This window comes from Mustela nivalis (assembly GCF_964662115.1).
Source record: "Mustela nivalis genome assembly, chromosome: 5".
Classification (NCBI taxonomy): domain Eukaryota; kingdom Metazoa; phylum Chordata; class Mammalia; order Carnivora; family Mustelidae; genus Mustela; species Mustela nivalis.
In genome coordinates, this window is record NC_139024.1 from 73,935,092 (window position 1) to 73,947,666 (window position 12,575).

The 12,575-nt window shown below is 38.8% G+C and overlaps 1 protein-coding gene across 16 annotated transcripts in view; it reads right to left on the minus strand.

Moving 5' to 3' along the window:
* Window positions 1–1,607: 1,607 nt before the first annotated feature.
* Window positions 1,608–12,575, minus strand: part of NCOA7 (nuclear receptor coactivator 7) — a 162,577-nt gene continuing 151,609 nt past the window's right edge. For all 16 annotated transcript variants that reach the window (XM_082729918.1, XM_082729901.1, XM_082729915.1 and 13 more), the window contains 3 exons: window positions 4,602–4,697; window positions 4,098–4,171; window positions 1,608–3,726 (listed from right to left, as the gene is read on the minus strand). In XM_082729918.1, the coding sequence (XP_082586044.1) occupies window positions 3,591–3,726; window positions 4,098–4,171; window positions 4,602–4,697 (306 nt within the window). In that variant the 3' untranslated portion in view covers window positions 1,608–3,590. The remainder of the gene's footprint in view (window positions 3,727–4,097; window positions 4,172–4,601; window positions 4,698–12,575) is intronic.

A 12,575-nucleotide genomic window follows, 5' to 3' on the forward strand; every position in this document is an offset into this window, starting at 1 on the left:
CACCAAGTATAACTATTTGGGGCACTCTTGGTGGTTCATTATTCTTTGATGATTCAGAATCTGGATATACAGTTCTGTGTAAGCAATAAATTGTTTTTCCTTCCTGTGGTTCATTATGCATTTTGGATGGATGTCTGATGAGGGATGTGGCATCCTACGGGGCTACCATGAGCAGCAGAATGTCCAGTGCAGGAACAAAACACATGCTAATGGCCAAAGCAGAAAATCCTAATTTGAACCAAGGCCTGGGAGAGGTTTTCCTTATCTTTGGTTAGCAATGGAGATCAATAATCCTGTAGAGATTCAACTTTTCAGCTTGGAAAGATTCAGACAACTCAGTCCTCTGGTCATTTACCTAGAACAGTTAGACACACACTGTTACTTTAGGTGGTGCCACGTTGTGTGGATAATGGCAGAGATAAATAAAAGTACTCAGAACTCAACGTTCTCTTCTGGTGGAGGAATAATAGTCTGAGTTTATAGCTGATGGAAGAACGATTTGGCTGTGCCAAATCTTGATCTAGAGCTGGGCTGTTCACGATGGCAGGGGCTGGCTGCATTTGGCTAAATTTAAATGAAAATTAAAATTTCAGGTCGGCAGTCACTCAAGTCACATTTCAAGTGTTCAACACTAGTATGGTAGCTAATAGCTAGTATAAGGGATAGTGAAAAAGTCATGGAAATTTCCATCATCATAGAATGTTCTATGGAGCAGCACTGACCTAGAAAAATAAACAATAGGTCCTCAAAGAGATTCTATCAAGAAACACCATTTTGGTGGTTTGACTGACCACACCAAGGAGGCCCTATCTACTTTTTATTCTGAATCACTAGATTTGAAATAGGCAAGCAGTGAATCGGAGTGAATTTTAGTTTTTGGAGTGAATTGGAAAGCCTAATTTTTTTAGTAAAGACACTTCTGTTAGGGGATCACTGTGGATAACAGTCACAGGCAAGGAGGTAGGAGTAGAGGATGTGATGCTCTGAGGTTAGGGTTTTCTCCTTTTACTAGTCTTGTTTCACATGCCTTTAGAAGTTTATAAGTAATTAAAGAAAAGAACATCAAATGAAGGGCAGTAATACTTCTCATGCTCATCAGGATGTCCCTGGTGACTCATAGCATGGGGATATATCTAAATCATTTTCAACAGAGTCTAGTGAGCCATTAGGTTGCCCCCTCCCACTCTAGTGTTTTAATGTAGACTCATAAACTGAGGAATTGAGAAGCAGTGAAGACTGAGGTCTTCGTCTTTAGGGCTAGAAGACAGGATGCCTGGGATCAGAAAAACTAATGAGAGGGTAAGATCCTTCATGGATACTAGGAAGTAGATCAAGAGAGATGTTAAAAAGAGGGGGTCACTATTCAAAGAACATCTAGAAGGATTAAGAACAGAGAAACTGGCTCAAGAGCTAACAGGAGTTTTAATGAACTGATTGGAGAACAAGAGGGAGGCTAATGGGAACAAAAAGGGGCTTTCCAAGGCAGCAATAAAAACATGAGCACTGGACCTTGTTTAATTTTGGATATTTCATCATCCTCTCACACATGGAGAACCTCTAGCATCCAATAAATACCTGTTGAATTAATCCTCGGGAAAGAAATCACACTGGATGCATAAATTCCTTTATTGAAAATACTGGGCTAGCACTGCATTACATATACTCAATATCCATAAATGAAGGGCCACACATTTCTGATTGGACAATACTGTTTTAAATAGAGAACACAGCATCTGGATATGCTCTCACAAGTATAGTATCATGGACTAAACTAGGTAGGAGTGAACTATATGCAAAATGACCATTTTGTTCGTTAATAGCCTATGGTTGCAAATGGCATAAATGCTAAACTTGATCATCATGAGACATTCCTGATATCTCACACCAACACATCATTTAACAAGCAGATTAAGGTTAAACTGTCAATATGTTGTTAATCCAGAGTTCTCAATAGGAGAACTTGGGTGAAAGCACACCCAGATAACATATTTAAGATTTAACAGAATTCATTTAAACTTGCATGGAATGTGAGTAGGGTGAATGAGTTGCTGATCTGACAGGAGGCCACTTGGTAATTTGTTCTCTTTCATAAATATCCAAACATAAGAGAATAATTTAAAGGAAATTTTCTGCCAGCTTAAGGCTAACATTCTATAAAGATGGTTTTATTTTTTTAAAATGCAGATATATAAATGCTACTTGTTTTTAATTTTTCCTTTCAGAGATCACTGGGGATATAATTTATGACAGACTACTTCTCAGCTTTGGCTATTATTTGAAAACTTTTTCCATTAGCAGTCTTTGGCTTTCATAAAAGTTTGGCAATCGATAATATTGTTTAATTTTTAACAAGGTTTTTAAAATAATTTTTAACAAAGAGTATTTTATGATATGAAAATGGGTTGTTAAAAAATAGGGTTTTTTAAATTCCAATTTTGGTATGAATGTACTTTGCATTGCTTTTTCTCAAATGAGTCTAGAAACCAAGACAATTGGGCTAATTTGACATTTTTCATTTGATATAAAATATGCAGAAATTAAAACATTCAGTTTCTTTTAAAACAGAGGCATATTCGTTAATTTAAAAAGCTGGGGGAAATTATGCACAACACACTACGAAAATAAAGTTTTTGTTATTAATACACATGATCTTGTAGGAAACAAAACATTTTCTTTTCAAAAGCAGGGATTGTTCTAAGTCTAGATTCAGAAAGGTACCCATTTCTGTAAATACCAACTTATGACTGTGAGAAATGGCTGCTGCTGCTGCTGCTGCTTCTTCACACAATTATGATCAGAGTAAGTAAAAATGTACCTTTTTAATGACTAAATGGAAGGCTGGCCTATAATAGTCAAATCAATATAAACATTGGTAATGAGTTTTTAAATTTCAGAATTATTCAAATACATATGCTGCTTAAGACCTATCACCCTAAACAATTAGGGCAAAAAAAATTTTTTTTCAATATAAAACTATATAAATCAAATGGGTTTGTTGCCAAAACATAGCACAAAATGTATACATTTCTTTATTCCAAGATTTGCACATTAAAAGAAAAAACTGCCAACACATTTCGACAATATACTAGAAATAATAAATAAGACAATTTTTAAAAAAATCATATATTCCCTTTAAGTGCCAAGCACTTTCAATTTTTCTAAATGAGACTAATCTTTTCCATGGCAAACAATAGTAGGCTGTACATTTTGGTAATGAAAATTATGTTGATAAATACACAAGGCATGTATGTATTTCCACAGTATCTTTTTTTTTCACAGTTACCAAAAATAAAAATTGCATTCAACTCATACATCTATAAATATTCTGATTCCTCGCTGTATGGATGTGAAGGAAATGGGAGTACAAAGTCTTTCAACAACCCGGACTTCAACTCTCTTTCTTCGTTGTCTGCCTTCCACATGTCCCTTTGAGAATCCCTCTGCGGTGTGGCCGTGCTCCGAGACGAGGGCGGAAAGAAAGCAGTATGGACGTGGCCGTGAGGGCCAGGGCCTGTCTTCCAGCCAGCTTTAGGAGGGCTGATGGAACCCGATCTTTATCATGTGGTATTTTAAGGCAGTCTGAGTGAGTTTCACTCGAATGTCCATACCTCAAGGTCCTGAACTATGAAGTCTTCCTTTTTGGAAAGGATATCATTATTGAAAGTGCTGCAAGAGTTGCTCCGTCCATGGTATAAGTCAGCATCTAGCCATAAACCAAACCGTCCGCTGAAATAATCACAAATACCAAAAGGTGAAAACACTTCAGTCTCACGTGACACACTTTCTGCCCTCCCTCCCCACAACTTGTTTCCTTTATGCTACCAACAGACAAAACCCTAAACTGCTTGGAAAACAATACGTTTCCTTTATTACATTTAAATGACCCATCTTTCCTAAAAGACAACTGATAACAGTCCCTCATTTAGACACATAAATAAATCATTTTATCTTGGACTCTGAGGTTCATGCATTGGGCCACTGTCCTAATGAAGGAGATGGCCTAACTGAAATCATCTGACACAAGGTATTGGTTACCCCGGTTAAAACAAACTCTCACAGGTCAGGCAGTGAATTAATAACAACAACAAAAACCTTACCCTCCACCACCAAGTTCCAAAGAGCTTATGTCTCCATTGATAAAGTATGAGTTTTCTCCACTCCACTTAAAGACCTAAGGATACAAACACAAGACAGAGAACAGACATTTCAATCTGGAGAATCAGGGAAGAGGGAATTATTGGGATAGTACGTCTGTGTGGAAGGAAACTAGCCCTTGACTGAGGAAGCTCGAGATTGCCAGATCTTCAAAGGAGTTGTAAAGTAGGAAAGACCTCTTCAAGCACATGTTGGCTCTGACCTGCTATCATCCCTCCCTAGATCCCAGAGCACGTGAAAGAGCAGTTTGCAAGGCCCAGGGAGGGACCCTCAAAGCAGTCTGTGTGCTATAGCCATGAAGAACAGATCCAGCCTTGCGTGCGTCCAGATAAGGTAGTGTGACAGCTGCTGCTCCAGTGCCGTCCCCCAACTCCAACACCCCCCGCCATGATCCTGACAACATAACAGTGAGTATAATACAGTGGATATTCCTCCCATTTAGGTACCTTGAAATTGGGGCTAAATGTGTACAGAAATGTTTCGCCTGTGCCATAATAGTGGTCACTGAACTTGAAAGGATGAGTTGCATATGCTCCAAAAATCTGTCAAAAGAAAACAGAAACATCTTTTTTCAAACCAAACCTCCCAAAGAATGGCTTTCTGAAATACTCCAACACAATCCTGTTCTGAGTTATCATTAAACCTCTTTCAGCAAAGAACATTACTAAATTAGAGCTCTTAAGTTAAAAAGACAACCAACAAACAAATAAAATGTCCTTATTCCTAATTGGAACTCAAGTGGCTCAGAGAATGTATTTGTCAAAGGCCAGCAATTGTTCCAATTTTAAAACATTTCTGAAGATCCCTATGGGGTCAGATTTCCTCTTGTGAATACAGATGACATACTAGGAACATTAAACAGTAAGATACACCTTGCACACAGAAGTGAGTGGTTGAAAGAACAAAATCATGTGTCCTGTGTGTTTTATAAGTGCATTCATGGCCAGTAATTTCCCCAGAGAAAATACATTTTTCTTTCAATTTATAAAAATGAGTTGGCAATATGCTTATTAAGATTGTGTCCTTGGGGCGCCTGGGTGGCTCAGTAGGTTAAGCCTCTCCCTACAGCTCAGGTCATGATCTCAGGGTCCGGGGATCAAGCCCCACATTGGGCTCTCTGCTCAGTGGGGAGCCTGCTATCCTCTCTCTCTCTCACTGCCTGCCTCTCTGCCTATTTGTGATCTCTGTCAAATAAATAAATAAAATCTTAAAAAAAAAAAAAAAAAGGATTGTGTCTTAACATGACTGATCTAACATCTCTTGGCTTAAGATGGCTTTTAAGAAAAAATAAAAATGCCATAAGACTATGGACTTTCAGGATGATTTAGTTGTATTTGAACCAGTAATTTTTCTGCTTTTTTTGTTTTCTTTTTTTTCTCACTGTCTTCTTTTTTCTCACTGTCTTTGTTTCTTTTCCTGTCTTCCTGCTCAGATCCTGACCAGTGCTTACAAAGGGTAAGACTGGCAAGAATGAACATATATATTTTGCAAACATCCCTAAGTGATTCCCATACACCTCCTACTTCAGAAACCCACTGGAGAAACACTGCCTTAAATGGAGGTTATCTGAAACATGTCGTAGCTTTTGAAAATTATTTTATTTTTTTAAAAGATTTATTTATTTAACAGACAGAGATCACAAGTAGGCAGAGAGGCAGGCAGAGAAAGAGGGGGAAGCAGGCTCCATGCCGAGCAGAGAGCCCTATTCAAGGCTTGATCCCAAGACCCTGGGATCATGACCTGAGCCAAAGGCAGAGGCTTAACACACTGGGCCACCCAGGCGCCCCTTTTGAAAATTATTTTAATTGGATTATCACCATGGTAGAATCTCTCTCTTCTTCACCAGTTACACTTAGTTTCTGGCAACTTGAAATACTAAAAATTAGGTAGGGGAAAAGTTTCTAAACTCTTTCTAACTAAGTTCTTCATACTTCCTGCTACTAAACCCTTCTCTACAGCTGCTAAGAACAAATAAAAACAAAACACTAACAAAAACATCAAAAATCCATTTCCTTCTCCTGGTGATCTTTCAGTAAAAAAACTAAAATACAACTGAGACAGGCATCTACTTTAAAAAGCATGTGCTTAAAACAGGACAGAAGGGCAATGGCCATAGGCAGACGGAAGTGGGTCCTTTCCTGGAATGAAAAGGAAAAGCTACCTTACTTTCACCCTCTCGTGATTCTAAATATATTCTTTCTTAACTAAAAAACCTTCCTAGCAATCTTGAAAATCTATTTAAGGATTAGGGGCTGGATGATACTAAGGAATTACTGTTAATTTTCTTAGGTACACAGCATTGGGGTTATGTAAGAAAATGTCCACTTTCTCCTCTATTCATTTATCTTTTTTTTTTAATTTTTTTAACTAATTTTTTATTTTTTATAAACATATATTTTTATCCCCAGGGGTACAGGTCTGTGAATCACCAGGTTTACACACTTCACAGCACTCACCAAAGCACATACCCTCCCCAATGTCCATAATCCCACCCCCTTCTCCCAAACCCCCTCCCCCAGGCAACCCTCAGTTTGTTTTGTGAGATTAAGAGTCACTTATGGTTTGTCTCCCTCCCAATCCCATCTTGTTTCATTGATTCTTCTCCTACCCACTTAAGCCTCCATGTTGCATCACCACTTCCTCATATCAGGGAGATCATATGATAGTTGTCTTTCTCTGCTTGACTTATTTCGCTAAGCATGATACGCTCTAGTTCCATCCATGTTGTCGCAAATGGCAAGATTTCATTTCTTTTTATGGCTGCATAGTATTCCATTGTGTATATATACCACATCTTCTTGATCCATTCATCTGTTGATGGACATCTAGGTTCTTTCCATAGTTTGGCTATTGTGGACATTGCTGCTATAAACATTCGGGTGCACGTGCCCCTTTGGATCACTACGTTTGTATCTTTAGGGTAAATACCCAATAGTGCAATTGCTGGGTCATAGGGCAGTTCTATTTTCAACATTTTGAGGAACCTCCATGCTGTTTTCCAGAGTGGCTGCACCAGCTTGCATTCCCACCAACAGTGTAGGAGGGTTCTCCTTTCTCCGCATCCTCGCCAGCATCTGTCATTTCCTGACTTGTTGATTTTAGCCATTCTGACTGGTGTGAGGTGATATCTCATTGTGGTTTTGATTTGTATTTCCCTGATGCCGAGTGATATGGAGCACTTTTTCATGTGTCTGTTGGCCATCTGGATGTCTTCTTTGCAGAAATGTCTGTTCATGTCCTCTGCCCATTTCTTGATTGGATTATTTGTTCTTTGGGTGTTGAGTTTGCTAAGTTCTTTATAGATTCTGGACATTAGTCCTTTATCTGATATGTCGTTTGCAAATATCTTCTCCCATTCTGTCTGTTGTCTTTTGATTTTGTTAACTGTTTCCTTTGCTGTGCAAAAGCTTTTGATCTTGATGAAATCCCAATAGTTCATTTTTTCCCTTGCTTCCCTTGCCTTTGGCGTTGTTCCTAGGAAGATGTTGCTGCGGCAGAGGTCGAAGAGGTTGCTGCCTGTGTTCTACTCAAGGATTTTGATGGATTCCTTTCGCACATTGAGGTCCTTCATCCATTTTAAGTCTATTTTTGTGTGTGGTGTAAGGAAATGGTCCAATTTCATTTTTCTGTATGTGGCTGTCCAATTTTCCCAGCACCATTTATTGAAGAGGCTGTCTTTTTTCCATTGGACATTCTTTCCTGCTTTGTCACAGATTAGTTGACTGTAGAGTTGAGGGTCTATTTCTGGGCTCTCTATTCTGTTCCATTGATCTATGTGTCTGTTTTTGTGCCAGTACCATGCTGTCTTGATGATGACAGCTTTGTAATAGAGCTTGAAGTCCGGAATTGTGATGCCACCAACGTTGGCTTTCTTTTTCAATATCCCTTTGGCTATTCGAGGTCTTTTCTGGTTCCATATAAATTTTAGCATTACTTGTTCCATTTCTTTGAAAAAGATGGATGGTACTTTGATAGGAATTGCGTTAAATGTGTAGATTGCTTTAGGTAGCATAGACATTTTCACAATATTTATTCCTCCAATCCAGGAGCATGGAACATTTTTCCATTTCTTTGTGTCTTCCTCAATTTCTTTCATGAGTACTTTATAGTTTTCTGAGTATAGATTCTGTGTGTCTTTGGTTAAGTTTATTCCTACGTATCTTATGGTTTTGGATGCAATTGTAAATGGGATTGACTCCTTAATTTCTCTTTCTTCTGTCTTGCTGTTGGTGTAGAGAAATGCAACTGATTTCTGTGCATTGATTTTATATCCTGACACTTTACTGAATTCCTGTATAAGTTCTAACAGTTTTGGAGTGGAGTCTTTTGGGTTTTCCACATATAGTATCATATCATCTGCGAAGAGTGATAATTTGACTTCTTCTTTGCTGATTTGGATGCCTTTAATTTCCTTTTGTTGTCTGACTGCTGAGGCTAGGACCTCTAGTACTATGTTGAATAGCAGTGGTGATAATGGACATCCCTGCCGTGTTCCTGACCTTAGCGGAAAAGCTTTCAGTTTTTCTCCATTGAGAATGATATTTGCGGTGGGTTTTTCATAGATGGCTTTGATGATATTGAGGTATGTGCCCTCTATCCCTACACTTTGAAGAGTTTTGATCAGGAAGGGATGCTGTACTTTGTCAAATGCTTTTCAGCATCTATTGAGAGTATCATATGGTTCTTGTTCTTTCTTTTATTGATGTGTTGTATCACATTGACTGATTTGCGGATGTTGAACCAACCTTGCAGCCCTGGAATAAATCCCACTTGGTCGTGGTGAATAATCTTTTTAATGTACTGTTGAATCCTATTGGCTAGTATTTTGTTGAGTATTTTCGCATCTGTGTTCATCAAGGATATTGGTCTATAGCTCTCTTTTTTGGTGGGATCCTTGTCTGGTTTTGGGATCAAGGTGATGCTGGCCTCATAAAATGAGTTTGGAAGTTTTCCTTCCATTTCTATTTTTTGGAACAGTTTCAGGAGAATAGGAATTAGTTCTTCTTTAAATGTTTGGTAGAATTCCCCCGGAAAGCCGTCTGGCCCTGGGCTTTTGTTTGTTTGGAGATTTTTAATGACTGTTTCAATCTCCTTACTGGTTATAGGTCTGTTCAGGCTTTCTATTTCTTCCTGGTTCATTTGTGGTAGTTTATATGTTTCTAGGAATGCATCCATTTCTTCCAGATTGTCAAATTTATAGAGTTGCTCATAGTATGTTCTTATAATAGTTTGTATTTCTTTGGTGTTAGTTGTGATCTCTCCTCTTTCATTAATAATTTTATTTATTTGGGTCCTTTCTCTTTTCTTTTTGATAAGTCGGGCCCAGGGTTTATCAATTTTATTAATTCTTTCAAAGAACCAGCTCCTAGTTTCGTTGATTTGTTCTATTGTTTTTTTGGTTTCTATTTCATTGATTTCTGCTCTGATCTTTATGATTTCTCTTCTCCTGCTGGGCTTAGGGTTTCTTTCTTGTTCTTTTTCCAGCTCCTTTAGGTGTAGGGTTAGGTTGTGTACCTGAGACCTTTCTAGTTTCTTGAGAAAGGCTTGTATCGCTATATATTTTCCTCTCAGGACTGCCTTTGCTGTCTCCCACAGATTTTGAACCGCTGTGTTTTCATTATCATTTGTTTCCATGATTTTTTTCAATTCTTCTTTAATTTCCCAGTTGACCCATTCATTCTTTAGAAGGATGCTGTTTAGTCTCCATGTGTTTGGGTTCTTTCCAAACTTCCTTTTGTGGTTGAGTTCTAGCTTTAGAGCATTGTGGTCTGAAAATATGCAGGGAATGATCCCAATCTTTTGATACTGGTTGAGTCCTGATTTAGGACCAAGGATGTGATCTATTCCATGTGCACAAGAGAAGAATGTGTATTCTGTTGCTTTGGGATGAAATATTCTGAATATATCCGTGATGTCCATCTGGTCCAGTGTGTCGTTTAAGGCCTTTATTTCCTTGCTGATCTTTTGCTTGGATGATCTGTCCATTTCAGTGAGGGGAGTGTTAAAGTCCCCTACTATTATTGTATTATTGTTGATGTGTTTCTTTGATTTTGTTATTAATCGGTTTATATAGTTGGCTGCTCCCACGTTGGGGGCATAGATATTTAAAATTGTTAAATCTTCTTGTTGGACAGACCTTTTGAGTATGATATAGTGTCCTTCCTCATCTCTTATTATAGTCTTTGGCTTAAAATCTAATTGATCTGATAGAAGGATTGCCACTCCTGCTTTCTTCTGATGTCCATTAGCATGGTAAATTCTTTTCCACCCCCTCACTTTAAATCTGGAGGTGTCTTCGGGCTTAAAATGAGTTTATTGGAGGCAACATATAGATGGGTTTTGTTTTTTTATCCATTCTGATACCCTGTGTCTTTTGACAGGGGCATTTAGCCCATTAACATTCAGGGTAACTATTGAGAGATATGAATTTAGTGCCATTGTATTGCCTGTAAGGTGACTGTTACTGTATATGGTCTCTGTTCCTTTCTGATCTACCACTTGTAGGCTCTCTCTTTGCTTAGAGGACCCCTTTCAATATTTCCTATAGAGCTGGTTTGGTATTTACAAATTCTTTCAGTTTTTGTTTGTCCTGGAAGCTTTTAATCTCTCTTTCTATTTTCAATGATAGCCTAGCTGGATATAGTATTCTTGGCTGCATGTTTTTCTCATTTAGTGCTCTGAAAATATCATGCCAGCTCTTTCTGGCCTGCCAGGTCTCTGTGGATAAGTCAGCTGCCAATCTAATATTTTTACCATTGTATGTTACAGACTTCTTTTCCCAGGCTGCTTTCAGGATTTTCTCTTTGTCACTGAGACTTGTAAATTTTACTATTAGGTGACGGGGTGTGGGCCTATTCTTATTGATTTTGAGGGGCGTTCTCTGAACCTCCTGAATTTTGATGCTCGTTCCCTTTGCCATATTGGGGAAATTCTCCCCAATAATTCTCTCCAGTATACCTTCTGCTCCCCTCTCTCTTTCTTCTTCTTCTGGAATCCCAATTATTCTAATGTTGTTTCGTCTTATGGTGTCACTTATCTCGAATTCTCCCCTCGTGGTCCAGTAGCTGTTTGTCCCTCTTTTGCTCAGCTTCTTTATTCTCTGTCATTTGGTCTTCTATATCACTAATTCTTTCTTCTGCCTCATTTATCCTAGCAGTGAGAGCCTCCATTTTTTATTACAACTCATTAATAGCTTTTTTGATTTCAACTTGGTTAGATTTTAGTTCTTTTATTTCTCCAGAAAGGGCTTTTATATCTCCCAAGAGGGTTTCTCTAATATCTTCCATGCCTTTTTCGAGCCCGGCTAGAACCTTGAGAATTGTCATTCTGAACTCTATATCTGACATATTACCAATGTCTGTATTGATTAGGTCCCTAGCCTTCAGTACTGCCTCTTGTTCTTTTTTTTGTGTTGAATTTTTCCGTCTTGTCATTTTGTCCAGATAAGAGTATATGAAAGGCCAAGTAAAATACTAAAAGGGTGGCAACAACCCCAGGAAAATATGCTTTAACCAAATTAGAAGAGATCCAAAATCGTGAGGGGGGAGAAAGGGGATAAAAAGAGGTTCAAAAAGGAAGAAAGAAAAAAAAAGAAAAAAAAAAAAAAGAAAAGAAAAGAATTAAAAAAAAAAAGAAAACACCTAAGAAAAATGTAAAAAAGAAAAAGTATATATATTAGATAAACTAGTAAAAAATCGTTAAAAAAGAAAAAGGTAACAGTTAAAAAAAATTTTTTTTACCTGAAGGTGAGAAAAAAAAAACAAAAAATGAAAAAGAAAAAAATTAAATTAACTGCAAGACTAAAAAAAATCACAGGGAAAATGCCATGAGTTTCGTGCTTGGCTTTCTCCTCCTCTGGAATTCTGCTGCTCTCCTTGGTATTGAAACCGCACTCCTTGGTAGGTGAACTTGGTCTCAGCTGGATTTCTTGTTGATCTTCTGGGGGAGGGGCCTGTTGTAGTGATTCTCAAGTGTCTTTGCCCCAGGCGGAATTACACTGCCCTTACCCGGGGCCGGGGTGAGTGATCCACTCGGGTTTGCTTTCAGGAGCTTTTGTTCCCTGAGCGCTTTCCGTAGAGTTCCGGAGGACGGGAATACAAATGGCGGCCTCCTGGTCTCCCTCCCGGAGGAGCCAAGAGCCCAGGGCCCTACTCCTCAGTGAGCCCTCAGAGAACAGCGCCCGGTCACTCCCGTCTGCCTGACCTCCGTCCGCGCTCCGAGCTCACTGAGCCTGCGACCGGTTCAAGGTAACACCGAGCTGTGAGCTTACTGTCGGCTCTGTCTCTGTAGCAGGCTTTCCCGTTCCAATACCCGCAAGCTCTGCGACACTCAGACACCCCCGATCCTTCTGTGACCCTGTGGGACCTGAGGCCACACTGACCCCGCGTGGGCTTCGTCCAGGTTTAGCCTCTGGAGCGATG